We start from the raw sequence: 20,393 nt of genomic DNA on the forward strand, positions 1-20,393 counted from the left end.
CCTGATTTTATTATAGAACACGCTATCTCCATAAAAAGATCTACAATGTATACTAAATACGCCAATAGGTCCCATTTCCTGTCATATGATCAATAAATAAAGCGCATCCCATCATGTAACTTTGTATGCATTGATTCTATCATCTGATTATGTAAACCCCGAAAGACATAATCATAATCAACACCTCTCTACATTCCCTAGTCTTGCTTAATGGACGACGATACCGCGGTTATCATATCAAATACATTGAATTGTAACGCCTATACATGTACAGATGTGGCAAAAACATTCCAAGTCCGATGGTTGTTTTTTTTAATGCTAGACGATTCAATTTTCTTCTTCAAATCTTCTATGTTGACTCAATGTTGTGTGTAAACTGCCCGCCCCTTTAGGCTTAGGTCACATTTCCAAACTGGGGCCCAGTCGGGCAGCTTTCGGGAGCAAATTTAAAATGAATGATAAAAAGACACCAAATCAAAATACACAAAATGTCAAAATAAGATTCATGGACATGATTGTGTATATTTCTAGGCATACATTTCAGAGAAAATTCGTTTTTATCTATAGAATTCCTTGCGCACTCTGTTAAATCATGGGTCACAGTAAGGTCGCCGTGAGGTCACCGTACAGGTAGAAAGTGTCATTTCGGTGAGACATCATCGCATGTATTTCCATGTTTTGATTGGACAGGAATAGCTGTATATAAAGATGTTACACAACACAGTACGTCATTTACCCTACTATGGGACCTTTTGACCCAATACATTGTGCGTCTTCTTCGGTGTCACGCGCATGTGTCAATGACGTGTCAAACAAATCCATCCATTTCCACACGGACACAGTCACATGCCTGGCTTCCCCAAAAGTCAATCTACGAACTGTAATCAGATTTGCCACGGCATAACACATAGTGATCATGACAAATGCCTGTCCTAGATTTCTTCCTGTACAAATGCTAGTCCATGCCGGGTGTCGGAATGACTCCCGAGGGGAGGGATTAAACAAGCTGTGCGGCGGAAGGTGACGGATAACCCCGGGAGTTACCATGTTAGTCACGGTCACGTCTGGTCTGTAAAGACATAGAACGGCCGTCTTAAGTCTTTATTACACAGCAGAGACTACTTTCCCCTCGTTTCCTTGGGTGACATTCCTAGTGATACACCGGAGGGTGCTTGTAGCGGGAAACTCCCCCGCAAAAGACTTGAAATCTTGTTTTATTAGGCCAGTGCCTCCGTAAAGCCTACAGAAATCAGGAAGCGTCTTATCTGTCAAAACATCACTTTGTCCTTGGAGGAACTTCGTGACGGCCATTCACGAGAAAGGCTTAACAGGTAAAGCGCAAAACGTTATCATTGCTCTGTTGAATATTGTTAATGTTATGTCCGCCTCCCCCCCCCCCCCCACACACACACACGTACAACACGCATGCACTTAACACGCACCCCTTCCCAAATTTTACAGCTGACATTTGCAAAACGATGGAGGGAAAGCAGAGAATGCTGACGGAGAACAAAAATGGCAAATGAGTTATAGCCCACTTACCGGGGATGAATTCGTACCTCTTTGAGAGCTAGTCAGACAGTATGACGGTTTCCATTAATTTTGTGTTAAAGCGAGCTCAGCAGAGTATAGAATAATGAGCCTATCAGGGAAACCTACAGCTCAAATGTGGCCGTATATGTCACAAAAGTTATCCCTCTCTTGCACAGTGCATGTAAACTGCTAAGTTTTGTCCAGCATTTAACTGCAAGTCTGTAAACTTCTTTCAACAAGCAGTCAACGTTTTTAGACAAAAAGAATTACTATCCACGACTTTATGCAATTTCAAAATTTATTCGTTAGCATTGCTCCAACGTAGACGACACCCTCTGCATGTCTATATTCTCCGTACGGGGTCAGAACATTGTAACCGTTCCGCCATCCACGGGTAGTCAATGAGATGCCTTGATTTAAGATTCATGTTATGCCATAAAATCTGGCCATAAAACTGATTTGTGAATCGCTAAACCGTCATTTCAGCCAGCCATTCCATTTTTAATCCCTGCCCCGTGTATAACAACCTGCAGTGAAATACACCTGTTCATGACAATGAATCGCCTCAAACGCCGGTTTTAGAAGCTTTTACAGCGTTTTATGGTGTGTCGCTTGATCAGCGCACTACATATAAACCTGGAGACTCCATGGGGATTGGATTTTATACACCGAGACGATCCATCCTAACCCAAAGTAGACTGTGCGGTTGTGTCTGCGCAAGCCCGAACCTCTGGACTCGGGTAGAACGATCGAGCAGGTGCCTCCTTCAGTGCCGATCACGTGAACAAGACGCCTTCGTGCTCAGAAATCGTTTGTGGTCAGTCAGCTGACCAGGAGGAGAGGGAGAAGACCAGTTGTGACGTCATGAGGGGCGAGCTGTGTGGACGGATATCCCATCACCTGGACCGTGGACAGGTGGGCAGCAGCGGGGATGTTGTAAAGCGGCGCTAGGCGAAGTGTGACCCGGTTTTCTTGTTGAGCACCTGCGCGGGGAAGGTACGTGCGGAGCCGTGTTCTTGACAAGCTGTACTTCCGCCGGCTGTGACGTTTCAACTGGTGTTGGTGATGTGGCTATGTGGGGAATGATACCCGCCGCACGCCTGTGTGCTGGGAATAGGCGCGTGGATGCAGCCATGAGAAATGGAATGTTGCCGAGAGGGAAGTCGCGCTCGGAGAGACGGCGTGACGTAAGATCCGAAAACAATCTCCCCTCCTCCGCCTCTCCCAAGAAGCCGTTTACCATGCGGAACGTTTCTCTGTAAGAAAATTAAAGAAACATCGATCCGGCAGCCGGCGACCACGGAGGATGCACGGAGAATGAAAGCGGAGACTATTGTTATTGGGACCACGAGAACCCCTCGGTATTAGCGTTACAACCATGTCTGCCTTACTGAAACACCTGTGTTGGTCGCGGTTTGTCGTGTGGCTGGCAACCTTGATGATGGCGATCAACAACATCTGTACCGTCGCGCAGGAGTCGAACGACAGCATGTTGACTCTCGGCGCGGTGTTTCCCCAAGAAAACGTCTCGGAGTTCCGGCGGACCATGGAACGCGCCATCGCGGACTACAAAAACGACTACCCCAACATCAGTGTCAACCCCCTCACGGTAACTCCGGGAAATAACCCACAGGAGATGCTGAACGAAACGTGCGAGTCTCTGGCCGGGACTAACATAGCTGCTCTGCTGGTGGTGGGGGAAGCCAGGACCTTCCAGATCCTGTCCCTGTACGGCGCACATCTGGGCATCCCTGTGGTGGGCATCAGCCTGAAATACCTTTCCTCGCCCCAAAAGGTAAGAGCCTTGCCTTCCTTTAACGTGCGTTAGGTAGGACCCACCTTGCCTATGTTGTTGTTGTACCTTCGTATGATATTTCCCAACAGTCATTTACCCACAGGGGTAGTTTATGGACAGATGAACAAGTTAGACCGCAATTAAGCCCACAAGTAATGTAGCGTCACTTAATTGCTACATTAGAGAGTAATACCTGTACATGTGGCACAGTAGAGAATTAACACGGCGTTAGACAGTGCAAAACTTCGTATACGTAAGATGTATATAAAAGACACCGGTCTTTAGTAGTTGGCATAATAAATCAGTAAACAACATTATGCATTTATTCTGCATGTTAGTAGAAGATGTCACAAGATTTAGCGACGACATGGTTTCTGCATCTATGTGCATATTGCTTTCATTAGATCAAACACCTTCTGGGATTTTGATTAAAACCGGGTTAAAAGTGCATCGCATCATCGGCATAAATTATCAGTGGAATGCGCAGAGAATGCATAATGACAAGTGACTGTTGCTAATTTCCCCGTTATGAGGTTGTCAATATAATGAATGTACAACGAGAATTCTTCAAACATCTTTAGTCTTCAGCTTTAACAGACGTGTCGGCATTCAGCTAGCTTTGAAGATTGTGATACAGTCTTCTAAACGGGAAACATCATCGTAATGAAAAAGGATCGATACTGAAGGATCAGCCTAAAAGACGAATCAAAGGACGTTTTGTCGGCACTATTAAGCGAGTATTGGGGCAATGTCTTTATGGTTTGTCTGTATGAGCACGTGTCATTTACAGCTGTGCGGACTTTCCGTGAGGTTTACGATCACATCGTGTAATATATCTAAAACAATACACTGCGACATAAACACTTACAGTACGTGGTCGGATTGTTTACTTCGAGACTGCAAACGAAGGAACATTGTATCATTACCGATGTCATGTTGGGATACATGTACGTGAAGTATCATATTTCCTGCTAACGCACAAAACTAACTGTTGATATTTTCTAGCCAGCGTAGGATCATGTCTTTTCCTTGCCTTAAGATGCAAACTCCACATCATATATATATATATATGTATAAGTCCGATCCTGCTTTTCAATACGTTTAGTGCTATAGATAACAGACGGCTGGATGATAAAAGACCTTTAACATGCTTTCTTTGTGGCCTTTCGGACCTAATGTAACCATAAGACTCCTTACTTTACAACCGTCGTACTATCCGGGTCCTTTGAAGACATACTTATAACTGATAAAGATATATTATCTCACAAATGCATTGGTGATCCTGCAGATATGAAAAATATTAGACATGCTGCTACCAATATCTTTAGACACAGTATTTGTCGAAAACAGTCTTGACAGGAGTTTGTAGTACCCAAATTTACGCGACTTCTTTCCAGCTTAAGTCTGTCTGCTAGCTCTTCGAAATCTTCCGTGTAGCAATGACATGGTAAATACATTATGTTTTACTTTCTAATAAACTCATTTCCCTAGTATTACTAGTAATTAAACCTTATACCAGATGCGTTTCTCTCACATTCAACCACATGTACTTTCACATATTTGTGTTGTTATGCGCGTATTCTCAAAAGCTTAAACAGAAGAATTGTTTTATTTCTCAATCTCGAAGACACATTTGATGTCTTTTAGCTACATGTATATATATATCTCATTTTCGTTGACTTACGTTCTAGCTTTCCTTCCTTTTTGTTCCTATCCATTCAAATGTGATCCCGAGAAACCGGCAGCATGTTGCTTATGAAAGGGTGGTATACGTATCTCAATGCGCTTGGGACACTGGTGCGGCACTGCGGGGCTCGGAGGATACACAACGAATTTCAGAGATAAGGAAGTAACTTTCTTACGTTTTGTACATTTTGTTGTCTTCTAAGACTTAAGTATTACGCAATATCTAAATTATCTTTACGAATCGGAGAAAATAACACAACAGTGCCGCAGTGAACGAACCCCACAGTGCCGCACCGGTGCCCCAAATGCAGTGAGATACCACATTAATCACCAAATGTTTGAAATCTTGTCTTCTATACATCCTCAATGTTATATAATCTTCAAGTTTCCAATGGGCAGGTACTGTAGAAAACATGAACCCCGGCTCGCAGTGTTTCCTGCCGACAGGGGAGCCCGTTAGTATTCCGTACCACGGCGGGGTTCTGCCGGATGAAAGCGCCAGACTTGCGGAGCATTAGACGCTGTCATGCTTGTAATAACGGGGTCTCCACAATGCAGCGTACCAGTCGTTCTCTACAAAATTGGCTTTGTGTATTCCCTCTCCGTGGAGGGCACTGCGGACTGATTTGACAGAGGAAGGCAAATCTCCTTCCCGACTCGCAGATCGATTCAGACTGGAGACGGAATAAGCTGTCTGTGCCTTCCCCTGCCCCAGTAATGTCTCATGAGGGCGACATTGGACGATCGAGTCAGAATGTGGAACACAATACCACGTGAGACAATGCCCATTTCAAACACTACAAGCCAGCGTTGCACAATTGTTTTGCCATTTTGTTTTTGTCGTTATCACAATGAGAGCGCTACCACAAGTCTGTTTCGTATCATTCAATCAAGTTCATAATAGCAGTACAATGCAACATATGCTCCAGTATGGCATGGCGTTATTTGAGATCATGAAACATAACGAATAGGTTATAGAATGACTGAATACTGGCTCATATTTGCTTGAGCATGAGAACAGTATTGGAATCACGTCAAAACAACATCTACGTCAAAACAGCAGAGTAATACAGAGGAAATCTTTCTTGACACGACAAAAGTACAGCGACTTTCGTAAGGTGTACATGTATAACAACTTTTTACAGTACAATTAAACAGACATATATGGATATCTATACGGTATAAATAAGTCGTACAGGGAAGTTTAAAAAATCGTTTTAAAAAGCTATAGGGACTAAAATCAGCTCGCTGCCATTGCAATACTGGTCACTGTAGCATCTCCAAGACCATGTATATAGGACAAGGAGAAAACAAATCAAGAGTATAGCATCAAAGCGTGCGCTAATGGATGCACATGACTGTATCAACGGAAATAGTGCAAAGCAAATGGAGCTGAAAATAATGGTGCAAACATTGTCGGCAGCTCAGCGAAAAGTAGACTGTTTACTCGGCACCAATCTCAAGCAATTATGCTTAGAAGTTCCAGCTCACATGTTCCGTCGGCTGAGATTATTCAGTACCATGTAAGTGTTAGAGTGCTACATCTGCAGCGCCCGTTAATGAGTCCTTATCTGCGATAGGCTGTTTATGGATGAGCGCCGTACTTGATTAAGTAGTTGAAGAGCAATCAGCGCGATGCACGCATTTGTGTTCGCGTGAATATGACTTGACTCTCCGTGCGTCATAACGCATTAGGAAAACATGGAAAATCAAGTGCGTTGTCGTTCATTATTAGCAGGGCAAACTCCATGGAGAATGACAACATAGCGTTTGTCTCAGCTTCCTGCGGGCATAGTTTTCTCAATATTAATAGACCCCATGCTTCAACGGAAAGCCTAGTACCAGTACACAATTTTCGGTTAGAATAACTATGCACCAGTTTAAATTTCCCTGCAAGTTAGAGTTATACTTACGTGGACCGAAAACAACACTGCATTGGGTGATACAATGCTAGAGAACTGGCTGTTGCTATGATGATGGATACATTATCATAAAAGAAAAGGCAAACGTTAAAAGGTATTGAGGGTGGCTCACTCTGCCACAACATGTTGGCGTACATTCGGTGAAGTGAGATGAAGTGAGCTATTCTGCCAGCCTGGCGATTGCACTGAAGCTTCCTGAGGATGCCTCTTCCATCAAACACCCCTGGCAGCCTGATTGAAGTCTGTGGAGCGTTCAGCCCGTCCAGTGCTGTTATCCGTCTTTACTTCCATTTCACTCCTGTCAGCCAGCTTCTTTCCACCGCTCGTTCGATGAGAAGTCAAACTATGTTACATGACAATCCAATTACACCATGCCTTCCCAAACGATTTCTCGGAGAGGTCAGACTACTCAGGGAATTGACATTCAGATGATATTTCTTTCCATTTTTGTCGACTTGTTTTGCTTGCCGTTAGTCGGTCAGCTATCCATATAGTCTGAAATACTTTACTGACTTACATAGAGAAAACATTCCAAGAAAAACAGCAACAATCATGTATCAAATGACTGTCCTTGGCAAGCTTCATACTATGAAGCTTGCGAAGGTCAGTTCATACTATGAATCGTGACAGGTATCCAATTTGCACCTTGGGATATACATCCTGCCACCCTTAAGTCTAATTCTATTTGAATATGCAAGACATCACTGTGCAAATATTGCCACCTAAATTCCCTTCCCCACAATCCATTAGAGTAAATCTGACCACGTCTAGAGTTGACTGATGGTTCTCACATCGCCCCTTAATGATTCAGCTGGTCATCCGGCTTGTGGATTAACTCACAATCGCTGCTGAATTGTTGGGGGACGATACGGTGCTTAGCTCCGCAATCAAAAAGGAGGTCAGGTCGAAAATTGTGGCAGAATAGCAAACAAACGAGCGAGAATCCGTCTGGGACTGTAATTGGCCACCGAAGGCACCCGTGCAAACCGATCAGGTGTTCTAGTTCTGAGTTTGTCTGGTACTGCTGTCTGGGGAAGGCTTCTGCCTTCAAACTTGTCTGTACACTGATGAGATGTGATCACTCAGATCCTCGTGAACAGGAAAGAAAATTAAAGGAGCAGTCGGAGCATAATTCAATAGTTCCAACGTCACATGCTTTCCTCTGCCTAATCAGGCTCAGTGTAATACGCTGTACCCCAAAATTAAGTCCCTTTGGCTAATCGATTTTCGTGTAGCTAATGAAAGCCTATGAGATGCGATGAGTCGAACAAGTTGCCAGAAGTGCGCATAGGCTCTGGATATCAAGGGCGTTCACATCTGTGGTTCGTTTGTTCACGTCATTGTAGAGGTGGTATTGACGCATAGGGGGTGTTTGTAGGATACATCAATGTCAAAACATAGTAATGACAGATTGGATTCATATTCATAGTGTGCAACGTTCTGATTACTTGTATTAAAATCGAGTCCGAAAGTTGGGTTATCTAACAGTACATGTATAAGGGAACAAGTGTAGTGGTCACGTAGGAAACCTGTTGTTTAGCTTTGTTCGTAAGGTTTAATGTTACATGCTGGTTCTAAATGTTGTCTTGCTTAAAATTCAGGATAGAGCAGATTCACACAAAAGACGTAGTAGCTGGAAAACCGCACATATAATTTAACAATAATGATGGACGGTAGTGGACACACCAGCTACATTTTCATGGGTCAAGAGACATAGATTCTGCAGTATTTAGATTTATTCTGTACACGATGATTTGTGCTTTATACACGAATGTTTCCCTTTAAAATCTCATAGCCAAGCGACCCCATTTCATACTGGTTATGGCGCCGTAACACACCGAACGAAAATCATTATTAAAAAAAAAGGTGTTTAATTCATTTAACACCGGATCCAATCATAAATTTCGAAGGAAAATTCACATAAAATTGATCAACAAGATTTAAACATCCCAAGATTGCAATGTTACGAATATTTCCTGAGGGAATTTTGGGTTCAAAATGAAATCTGCAATCTCTTTATGTATCAAAATGACAGATTTTCAAAATGCATTTCTCAGGATTCAAAATTCAAATGAATTTACTAGACTAGTATAGTATCAAAGGAATTTGTATGCCTCATACGGGAGAGTTTGGAAGGGCTACACCATAATAACGTTAAATGACCAAATGATTCCACCGAGTGAGCGAAATAACCCTTTATTTGTTCTTCTATTGCACGCAAGGATTATTCCATTCTTCAGATTCAGACTAAAAAGTTAGTCCATTTTCTAACTTTCCCCAAACCCTGACGTTTTGAACTGTAATTATCCGTACTGGAAGGAATATATGTTACCAATGTCACATGACATACCAAATAACACTATTCTGGAATCGTCGCTCCATCTTTCAAATTATTTCGAAAAATCAATCCCCTTTCTCTCTTAGCTATATTATTCACATGTGTAATATGTATTCATGACGCGGTTTCATCTTCACGGTCACTGAGTGCGCACGGTACGGCTGCTTTGATAACGGTTAACATTAGCAATGCACATTACCTGCACTATCTACGTGCCTCTTTCTCTCTGTTACACACCTCTTCTTCACGGATTGATGCACACGGTCAATGATTATCACTCGGGCAATTAGGATATAGCTGAGATAGTTGATATTGTATGGTGTGATTTGAAAGTTACCGACCTGGGTTCCCTTAATGCATGAAGTGTGACAATATGTTTTGATTGGACGCCAAATTGTGAGATTGTCCTTCACGTCCCCCTCCACCATCAAAAGTAGCTTAACGAGCTTTTTGCCGAATTACAATTTCACGAGCAATTTGATATAGTAAGTCTTGATGGGGTTTTTCCTGCATTTTACAGACCGTTATCATGATGAGCATAGTTCGTGTGGAAATCAACAGCAATCTCCATAAAACAGCACTTCATTGGTCACTCCATTAACTTGATCATCATGATTAAAGACTTCTCAAAAGTGAGGATATTTTGAAATGAACCCATGTCAAAGGAGAACACAAGTTTTTTTTACATCACAATGATAAAAAAATTAGATGTACAACTATTTTGTAAATGCAAATTTTCTATGATTTCATGTAACCTCAATATTTAGCATAAACGGCCATCCCCTTTTCTGTATACGGCTTTCTGTACAAAGGAAAATTTATTTAAAACTTGACCTTTTGACAATTTACCAGTACACAGTCTGTGAGAACCTCGGAAAGATTCCACATTTCGCATTACACATATAGTATTCATTACTAGTATACATTACTATGTATACATGTAATACAAAACGAAGGTCTAAACAACTCGAAAGCAACAGTACCACAAGAATTTGTAAACTCAATTGAAAAAAATATACCACATATATCTTACGTGGCTAAAGTTGTGCAATCGTATCATAGATATACAGGTCGCAGTAGGTACAGTTAATCGACAAAACATGTAAGCTAGTGTGCTATTGCACTTTACCTTTACTGTTGATATATTGATGTGATCTCAAACGTAGTGATATATACGTGCTCCTGCCGGAAATACCACGATATCAGCACTGCCTAGAGCGTGTAATATCAAGTGCCAATAAACCTACGACAGTGGGATTGATCTATGTAAAACTTTTAGCTTGCAAACAAAAAAAATCATGCTGACATTAGACATTGTTGTGAAATTGGATTTTAATTACCACGCTTATAAAAGGTTTCCATCTCTGATTTACACTCAGACGATTCCTAAAGATAAGCATTATTTGATATCAATGTGCAGTTTCAGGTCTTATATTAACTTCATACAACGCTATATATGTGTTTCTCCACCTGTTCATGTCTACTTGCACTCATGAACATTCAAGCGTTACATACATTGATTAAGATGAACTACTTCATAAACAAACAGATTGAACTGTTCCCCTCAATACAGTATAGAAGATGCACACAATCGTTACTCCATCTTGATCGTTCCCTATCGGCCGGAACAATTCATTTTAGATAAGTGGAGATGTAGATAGGGCTATTTATCTGTGTATATAGAGTGGTATCTTCTCACAGAACACTAATTCATATTCCTTCCCTACGTCACATTGCGTTGTGAAGTGAAATCCGTTCTGTACAAGGCTCGTTCAGTTGAGGCATCATCTTAGATCTGGACGAAGATGATTATCCATGTTGTGTCTGCTGATGCGTGATATGCGATCGATTAGAAGGGCGTAGATCATAGTCCTCAAATACAGTAGCCCACTATTATACATTTATCATTCATCACGATGCTTTTTGGATGCGACATTTAGAGTCAAATGTTGTGAGAGTGTGGATGTTTCATCAGTGCGTGATCCTTAAACTTTGCATTAAAACCGGATCAGATTGTATTACTTTAACAAATCTGAGATTGAGATAAGACCCAATTCCTTCATGCCTTATTTCTCCGAAAATATCTACTTTGACAGGAAACAACGATTTGATATCTCCTGTCAAATGTGTTTCTTATACATGTCTTGGTTTGCCATGGTTCATTGGATCAACCTGTACGATCTTATCGAATTGTCATTGTCGGCACGTTCTCCATTCCATCGGTGCCGGCCTTTGCGGTCCTCTTTTGTACTATTAAGTGGAACCATCCCGTCCGAACACGCAGCTCTGCGGAGCTTCAGCTTAGGTTTCAAAATGGCTGCGGGCTTAACGATCTGCTGGGGAACTCGTGAGCATCTCAAAGGAGGAGATCCACAGCCCCAGCACCTCCGGGGCTCCTGATGCTGCACACATATGGATGTGAGGAACCGGCAGTGGCTTCGCTGTCGTCTCGGCTTGCTTTAAACAAAAAGAAGACACATTCCAAAACACTGTATAAATCATTACCAAATGTGCATGTATAAGAACTGACTCAGGGGGGCGCTGATATGGATGCAGACATGTAATCTTGGAACCTGACGATTTTTCCACGATCAGTCTAAAATGATTTATGACGCTTGCGGTGCAGCTCTGGAGCACACATGACAGATATTCCGTCAAAAATATTACGTTGGCGTTATGTAAAAGCAATTGTAGGTCTTATGCAATGTCTGAATGATTCTTAAATATTTCAAGAATATATGTATTCAATGTATTATGTAGGTAATGTAATTTGCGGTTTAATATGTAATAAAAATTTACTAAAATGTACGTTGCTTTTGGCAAAAAAAAGGTTGGACCGGTTGAAGCTAGAAGGCAGCGTCTCTGAGACAAACCCAAGGAGAAATGTTTTATGCGGAGCAGCACCCTTACGAGTCCAATCTGTATGCAGACAGCATTAGCGGACGTCGTTACCTGGCTCCATAACGATCCCCCGGTGGATAGGCCTTTTATGACGTCTCTGTGGCGGCTTTGTCTATCGTTTGTAAAAGGCTGCTGCAGGTAAAATGTTAAAATGATGGCTTTGTTCGTGGGATCTAATTGCTGTGATAAAGATGTAGTGTAGTGTATGGACGAGAAGAGATGGGCTGGTAAACTATGCTCAGATACCACATTTATGCTGATTCCTTTATGTTAGCTACTATACTGTGCAAATAAAATAGTTGACTAGAGTATTGACTACGTGGGGTTGTATAGTCTTTACAGTATATAGTCTTTTAGTCTGACAGTAAACTATCATCTTTGACCTATCCACAAGACGCAAAGAGATACTTTTCCAAGATGACGTAAAGATGTAGAGCCATTATCTTGTCTTTTACATAGCTAACCTTTGAACTACCTTCATTCTACCCCCGTCTTTTCTCTTTTCCCGTCATTGGATGTTTACATCATCAATGTCGTCTTCTTCTAGTACTTCCTACGTCTTAGTACAAGAACTGCAACCCTTTAAATTTGGACCAGTTCTCGATGTCTCTCGTTAGGGCAATTTGCTAGCCCATGGTGCGAACCACAACATCTCCACTGAAGCTGTGCGTCCCTTTTTCTATATAATGACCTATGGACTCCATTATTGACGAGCAGTTGGAATAACAGCTCCTATCCTACCGATCAAGGGGTCGATAGTGGCATGAGAGGCTAATGACTCTGACTATAATGATACCTCCCGCGGTTATTTAGTACATACTTCAGTAATAAGAACACATCTATGGGGACATTATAGCACACCGGGAAACTGAGACGTTGTCTAACCTTTCTGTCTACATCTCAGTTTAATGAGACTCCTTTAGAGAACTGCTCACAGGAGAATAACAGAACATGCTGAAATATTAACGGCGAGGATTTCTTCCAGGCAGAAGGACAAGCTAAAGGATGGATCGATTTTTCCATCAGAAAAACACAGGAGGCTTTCATTCTTCTCTCAAATGTTGACTCGTCTTTCACTGAATTCTGTACTAGATCATCTACAGTATGGACAATGTTATGAGGCCATTTTGATGCTTATTTCATCAAATAGATATAACGTTATGTTACTAAATGTTTTTGTACACCAATGAGTTAAGATGTTTACTTGTAGCACTATGTACCCGTTGATGGACGGGGATATACAAGAAAGATGGACACATGTTGACAATGACAAGAATAAACAATGAAATAGCCGCTCCAACATTGGACAACGCTGATTGCCAAATCAGATGTTTTAAAGCGAAGGAAACTCTTCATAATACCCTAACCATGGTACTTCAATTAAAGATAATTAAATTGTAGTGTATGAATAATTGCAGATTTTTTATGTATGAAACGTAATATTTCATTAATATCGACAAATATAATGCTTCGTGGTATTAGCAATAAGCTAGACTGAAACGCAAGACGTTTCTTGACCGGAGCCAAGAAAATGACAGCGACTACTGCAGTGTGCAAGGCACGTCCGACTCTTCCGAACAGAAACAAGTCACTTCTCCCCACCGATAACAGCACAGCTGCAAACATTATGATAACGTGTACAGGGCACGGAAATCACCTTGCATTTAAATTGGTCGATGCGGCGTTCATTTACCGCCTGAATATATATGATGGAACTCTAAGGAAGATATCTCCAGAAAATTCAAATAACAGTCGTAATCGCTTTTTGCTTCAAATATCTTATCATTTTGTATTTTTCTGCTTGAAGTGTACGTCATGCGTCCTATCTGCTCATAGTTTTGAATATATAATGATGCTAACAAATATGAATTGAAAGGACTTGCCTGTAGGGTAAGGGTATGGTGAATATCCTATTGGGAATCTACTACCTAGAGCTTTGATGAGCTGAGCATCACAAGGCATGTAAGAAGTTTGTTGACCTTTCGATCAAATTGTGCATGTGTATATTTATGTGTGTGTGTGTGTGTGTGTGTGTGTGTGTGTGTGTGTGTGTGTGTGTGTGTGTGTGTGTGTGTGTGTGTGTTAGCAAGTTGCCCAATATCCGCCCTATTTGTGTAAGTAACCAACAGAAAAAGGACAAGTTTTGCATTGCTTAAATTGGTACATCTTCCCCTCCAACGATGTTTGGATACCGAACGATAAGCTTTGATTAGAAATATCCACATGATATCACCCCAGATCAACCCTTTTGTGTACTCGCTTCTTCTATGCGTTTCCCGTTCACGCCGGTAATTACATAGCAGTATCAGACTTCATCAACAAAAGGTTCTCGGTTATCAAAGGATAATTAATCAGATTACCCAGGAGGCACACACAACTCATCTTTCCCGTCACTTCGACTTTGGTGAAATCATTACCCCGCCAGCCAAATTGAAATGCCGGCAGCGCGCCGGTTCAATTGCAATCAGTGAACGTCTAATTCAACTTTTCCTAATTGGTATCTTAATGTAAGGAGTATGCCTGCCAAAGGCGGTCGGAAATGACTCTGATAACCAAGGACTCTGCAGTCTGTGAACCGAACAGGGCTACCTCATGCTCGTGGTCATGACAGTTTATTGATTTTGAAGTGTCCTGGCCATAGCTGAGAGCTATGCTGTCTATGCGTGAAGTTCGTCAAAGCGTCGTTATCTTTTACCCCAAACCGCTAAGAGCAATGTTAAGTCAGGATATCATATAAGTAAGGGCTCCTGGGGCCAGGGGCTCTGCTGGGGCGTTTCAGCATTCCCACTACATTTTCTTCTTATTACTCTTTTATTTAGGAGACAGGTAGGCAGTTTGGGCAGCCCCTATAGTTCTGTAGAAGGAAAGCACCTGATACATTGCTTTGCTTGTTTATATCAAGATATTTCTGAGAATAAGTTCATTTCAGGAATTTTGATGAATTTTACTCCGCTCGATTGAAATATACTTGCTTGTCGTGACTTTTAATTCATCTTAATCTTTAGATATGAAATGATTAAAAGAACACTTTTAAAAGCCACATTTTAATAGACAATGCACCAATCATCACAACGAATGACGAACAAGTCTTACTTACATGATTAAGTTCGGCTAAGTTATACTTCGTAGCACTACTGGTTCCCTGATCCAATGCATTGTGCTATATCGTCAGCATAATCGCACAAGACAGTCAGGTCATCTACATTTAAAGATGATTCCTATTTGAGAAATGTCTTCCTAACAGGAACATCAAAGAAATAAACACAACCCTCTCCAGAGAAGCACTCAGCATTCAGCGCCCTCCAGCTGGTAAATCACTATGAATTCCCTTGTTCGGGATTCCATTTCACGGTCCGCTAACTAACCAATGACAAAACCTCCAAGTTCACCATGTTAACTCCCTTAAGCCATCGTTTGATGGACGTAATAATAGATAAGTCAAAATGAAGACGGTACAACTGCTTCCGATACTTCATTGCCGTCTGTCCACGGGGGAAAGATAACGGTTTTATGAAGGAGTGTATTCCTTAATTGAGGTTGGTGAAACGGCATGTATGTGTGGCAGCTTTAGAAACAGTTAGTTTGTATATGATGTCACATAAGGACAGTACGTGATTGAAAATGACGACATCATTACTATTGAGTATTCCTCTCTTCTTTGGTATTCCCATGAGATGCTAAGATGCAATGAATGTGATTGAAAACACGGGACCAGAAGAATGATAGGCAATTCCTTGTCGAGGGCTCCTTATAAAACGCTGGGTCGTCTCTCTGACACTGCTATAGATAGGAGAGAATGCTCAACGCTCCGAGATAAATGAACACCAATCTATGTAATGTTTTGGGGGGACGTTCTGGTTTACTCCTTGGCATGTATCTTAATAATGATGTAAATCTAGACGGTGAAGGCGCATTTCCCGTGCTGAATGTGGTGGAGTTGATGCAGTGCCAAGGGCTCTGGGTTCAAATCCTGTGGGTAATGGGTTTCCATCCTAGGATTTGTAGATCTATTGGTCCCCTTCCGTTAAGTGTGATGAGGTAACTAGATACGGTAAAGGGAGTTCTGGCACCGCATACCTTAGGCAAGCTGCAGATATATACGGCTTTTAACAGCCTGGCTAGATGATTACAAGAAAATTGACAGAAAAACCTCTTCATGTACTACTATCTGAGTTGGTAAAATATATCATGAAAAGATTAACTCTTCTCCAAGTAAAGAATGACTCATCTAGAATTTTCGACTGACTCGCCCAGATTCATTCAGCTGTCTGACGGGGGACGATACCGACATCATTCGACCCATCAATGCCGTCACACGTGCCGAAAGTCACGTGTCCTTAGTGATTGGGACAGATTGAGTAAGTTGTACCTACCTCTGGGACAGCAACACCCCCACAAGACTTCAGACCGACAAGCCATAATTGGCCACATTTTAGCACGATTTCACTGAAACCTATAACAACCACTGTATAAAGAAGCATCTACATCCAGTTTTGTCCTAAGGCTGTACAGTTTCTTTTCAGGGCCAATTCTTACCCATAACCAAGGCTGTTGAAAGCCATTCATAACCGCATTAGTCATTCTGTCCACATACGATTGTTACCGACGCCACTGCCGGAACGCGGTAAAAGCATTTACCAACAAACGGAAACTATCGATTAAACAAAGTTTTCATGAGGCTCCGTCCGTTTCTATTTGGTTTTCCGTTTATTTTGCCAATACCAGATGGCCTATTTCCTGGTAACGCATAATAAATGGTGTAGCAATCAGCTAATGTCCAACACGGTTGGGCCATACTGTTACAGATCAATTACTGCCGACAATAAGTACCTCTCCGGTAAGGTTAGATCAATATCATCCTTCTGTCACTAGAAGTAACTTTACAATGCAAACCATATTGTCGTATACTCTGCGAGATCCCAATGATGTATTAAAGAAACAAATAACATGTCAAAAATCTTTCTTTTTTAAAAATTCTATTGTTGCTTCGCACTTGCCCCGACTAATAAGAATCTCCAAATTTGATAGACAGAACGTGCAAAATCCTTGCAATTATTCGGCAAAACAATTCCATGTGTTTACCATTGACTAAAATACGAGATTGTAACCCAAATGGAATATTTCTTTAAACGGTTTTAGCTGTGGGGTGTCTGGTAACAATTGTAGTCATTAGTTCCTTACATAACTGTGACGTCATGGTTACGGAAGTGTAAATGAAAGGCGTGCGCCATGAAAGTCAATGTCATCTTTTCATCCTGTCGGAAGTCTTCTTGTCTAGATTGATTATTCTGAAGGAGGCCCGAGGGTCAAACACACAGAAACTCATGACTCTGTGAAGAGCTTCTAAATCGGTCGTAACACAGCGGAAAGTTCTGTAAATATTGCCTGTTTTGGGCGTCATCTTTTCTTTCGCAGTGTTCAAGAAGGGAATCCACATACAATTTATCAACTGTTGCGAACGTATGGTGGTACGCTTATATGCTTTGAAGGTGGATAAGAATGCTTCAGAAATACTAGTACGCCCTTCTTCTAAATGGCCATGGCAATAAAAGACAATCCTCATTGCCGTCAACATATTTCTTCTTAAAAAAAATGAATGTATTCCCAAGCCCTTTCCATTCGGTTTTAATAAGGAATTCAATATAAACTACCGTAGCGTTTTGAGAGAAAACCTCACGTCTCCCCATACACGGTAATGCTTTATCATGAGATATCACTCCCCGTCTCGTAATGCTCAGCAAAACCCCTCCATACTACATGTTTTCCCATTAGACCCCGTGGTTATGCACAATAGCTTGGAACATCTAGTACAGATCTTCAGCTTCACACTGCAGACCCGATCCGTCATGACCATAAAATTGCATGCTGAAAAGGCACTAATGAGAGCTTGGAGAATCGTTAGGATTCATCAATTTAAACTTAATACTCCATATCTGCAAGTCATAAAGCAATCTTTCATCATTAGACAAAGCCCTGGTGGCATCCTGGGAGACGATCGCCATGCGTCATAATCAGACGACCGTTCAGAATGGGTTATTGTATGTGGAAACAACTGCAAGATAACAGATCGATTTACCTAGAGGTCTACATCATTCGCATAGAATACTGCGGCCGGAATCATCAACCTATCTTCACGTATGGCCACTGTCCGCCATATTGGTCGTCCATAGATCTTGCGCTAGAACTCTCTGTGAACTACCATCCATACCACAGATTAGAAACGTCTGGAAAAACTCATAAATGTATTAAGGTTAGGAGATTAAAAGCCACGGGAAGGTGCATGAGATGTGACAAATAGAAGACAAAGGGCCCCATGAATGTCTAACGTTTTGGACTTGTGCCATACATTGCACTTCAGAAATACGTTCTTATTAAACAAATACTCGAAAACAGATAAATCCTGAGAAAGAATAGACAAGAAGGTTAGAGGCAAAACAAAATAGAAAAACACTGTTGTGCCAGAGCTTTCTAGAACTGTATGATTAAATCATGGTGTCCCCTCTGCATCAACGATTGCAGTTCATATCAGCTTGACACTGCATCTTCATCGTTGCCTACATGTTACCAATGACGTTATGTAACGTCCTTGATTTTACGAGCCGGTTTTCCCAGGGTTTGTATAATTGATTTATCTGTCCTGCTCAGATATAGCCGTGGGTGGACTGAAGAGATTGACTAAAGGCGAACCGTGACATCCCAATGCCAATTTCTCTATGGGTTTCCAATTCGTCATTACGGTGGGAGGGAGGGGGGCGTGATTTATGAGACACTTCGGAAGGTCAACGTTTGTCTCCAAGAAAAACGACCTAAACGTCCAGTCCAATTTCTTGCCGCCATAATATCTGGGCAATCTTAATACCTCGGGCTTATCAGGATACACAGGCTCCCTTTTATTTCTCTAGCCTGATTAAGATTGTGGATTTTCTATCTGCCTCGTGTCGTCCACACGCTCATTAATATGGCGACAATGGCAGCGCTGACGCTATCAAGTCTTCCCACCAAAACTATCATGCGGGAGCAGGATTGAGGTATCATGTACAAACCTTGGACTGTTTGATACCTGTTATGGTTTGGAAGGCAAATAATGAATATTTCATGTCGACATTATTAGCATGTTTGTCGTACAAGCATGACAACGATGTATCAACTGTATCAGTTTCTGAAACCGTATGATATACAACAAATGTTTGAGAGAAAATATGTTGATTCCAGAAAGGCACAAAACGTATGATATATACGATTGCTGCTTCGTAAAGTAAAATCACAATGAGTTTTGGTAAATATGTATATGTCACGTATCTGACCGCCTCATTCTTAATGCATGGTCTTCACTATTCTGGAGATTTGACTCCCATGACAATGACCTATGACCTCTCGCGAGATTCCTTCTGTGAGTTCCCTGCTAACGCCGTTGCTCATTTGACCTTTCGACATTTTGGATAATCTGGAGATTTCATAGAGCGGCTGACGCGTGATTGTGCAAGTAGACCGCTCGTCAAGTATATATGATTGCCAATATCAAAGTAACGTTAGGAATTAGATGTTTGAATAATGACAGCTACTGAATACCGACGCCTTTCTGTGGACGTGAATGTCTTGGTTCGTTAAGATTGATATTTTCCTCCCCGTCTGAGGATTGTACCTTTTGAAAGTGAGCTAAATATATATCATGAGTAAATCAAACGTTATCTGTCAAAAGATTTGACATTGATACAAGATGACTACATGTTCGCTTCACTATCCCCAAATCTATCCTGTGTAATACGTGTAGATATAGTTATGGCGAATTTACAGTTATGACGTGCTTTCAGGTGACGCAGGTATTCACGTGAGTAATGTCCGGTATTATGACCTTCAATGATGTATTCATCACAACAACTCATCAGCTCTGTGGGTTTTTTTGTACAGAAGAAAGGCTTCTTGGGTTTTACAATCCTCTAACGCCGTATCAACAGGTCGGTCATGATGTCTCATATCTTTCATTAAAGCTATCGAGGTGCCAGTCACCGTGCCGCCACTAGGTCCCGCGGTGGATAGATTGTAGATCTACTCAAACCTGATCGGCTAGCCGGGAACGAACTAGGACGGAACACAGAACGTAAATGCACATTAGCAGAATGCCTAGAAAGGATGACGTTGTTTGGGGATCCTCTAGAGTTACATGCAGCATGCAGCTGCAGCTGCCGTCTCCCTTTTTTTCTCCGCCCAACTTTTTAGC

General features: G+C 41.6%; 1 protein-coding gene across 1 annotated transcript in view; it reads left to right on the forward strand.

Moving 5' to 3' along the window:
* The first annotated feature begins 2,911 nt into the window (after positions 1-2,911).
* LOC118431470 (glutamate receptor ionotropic, NMDA 3A-like) overlaps positions 2,912-20,393 on the forward strand; it is a 36,053-nt gene continuing 18,571 nt past the window's right edge. The window contains exon 1 of the mRNA XM_035842711.1: positions 2,912-3,328. Coding sequence (XP_035698604.1) covers positions 2,912-3,328 — 417 coding nt within the window. The remainder of the gene's footprint in view (positions 3,329-20,393) is intronic.

The sequence above is a fragment of the Branchiostoma floridae genome, chromosome 15, assembly GCF_000003815.2.
Source record: "Branchiostoma floridae strain S238N-H82 chromosome 15, Bfl_VNyyK, whole genome shotgun sequence".
Lineage (NCBI taxonomy): Eukaryota > Metazoa > Chordata > Leptocardii > Amphioxiformes > Branchiostomatidae > Branchiostoma > Branchiostoma floridae.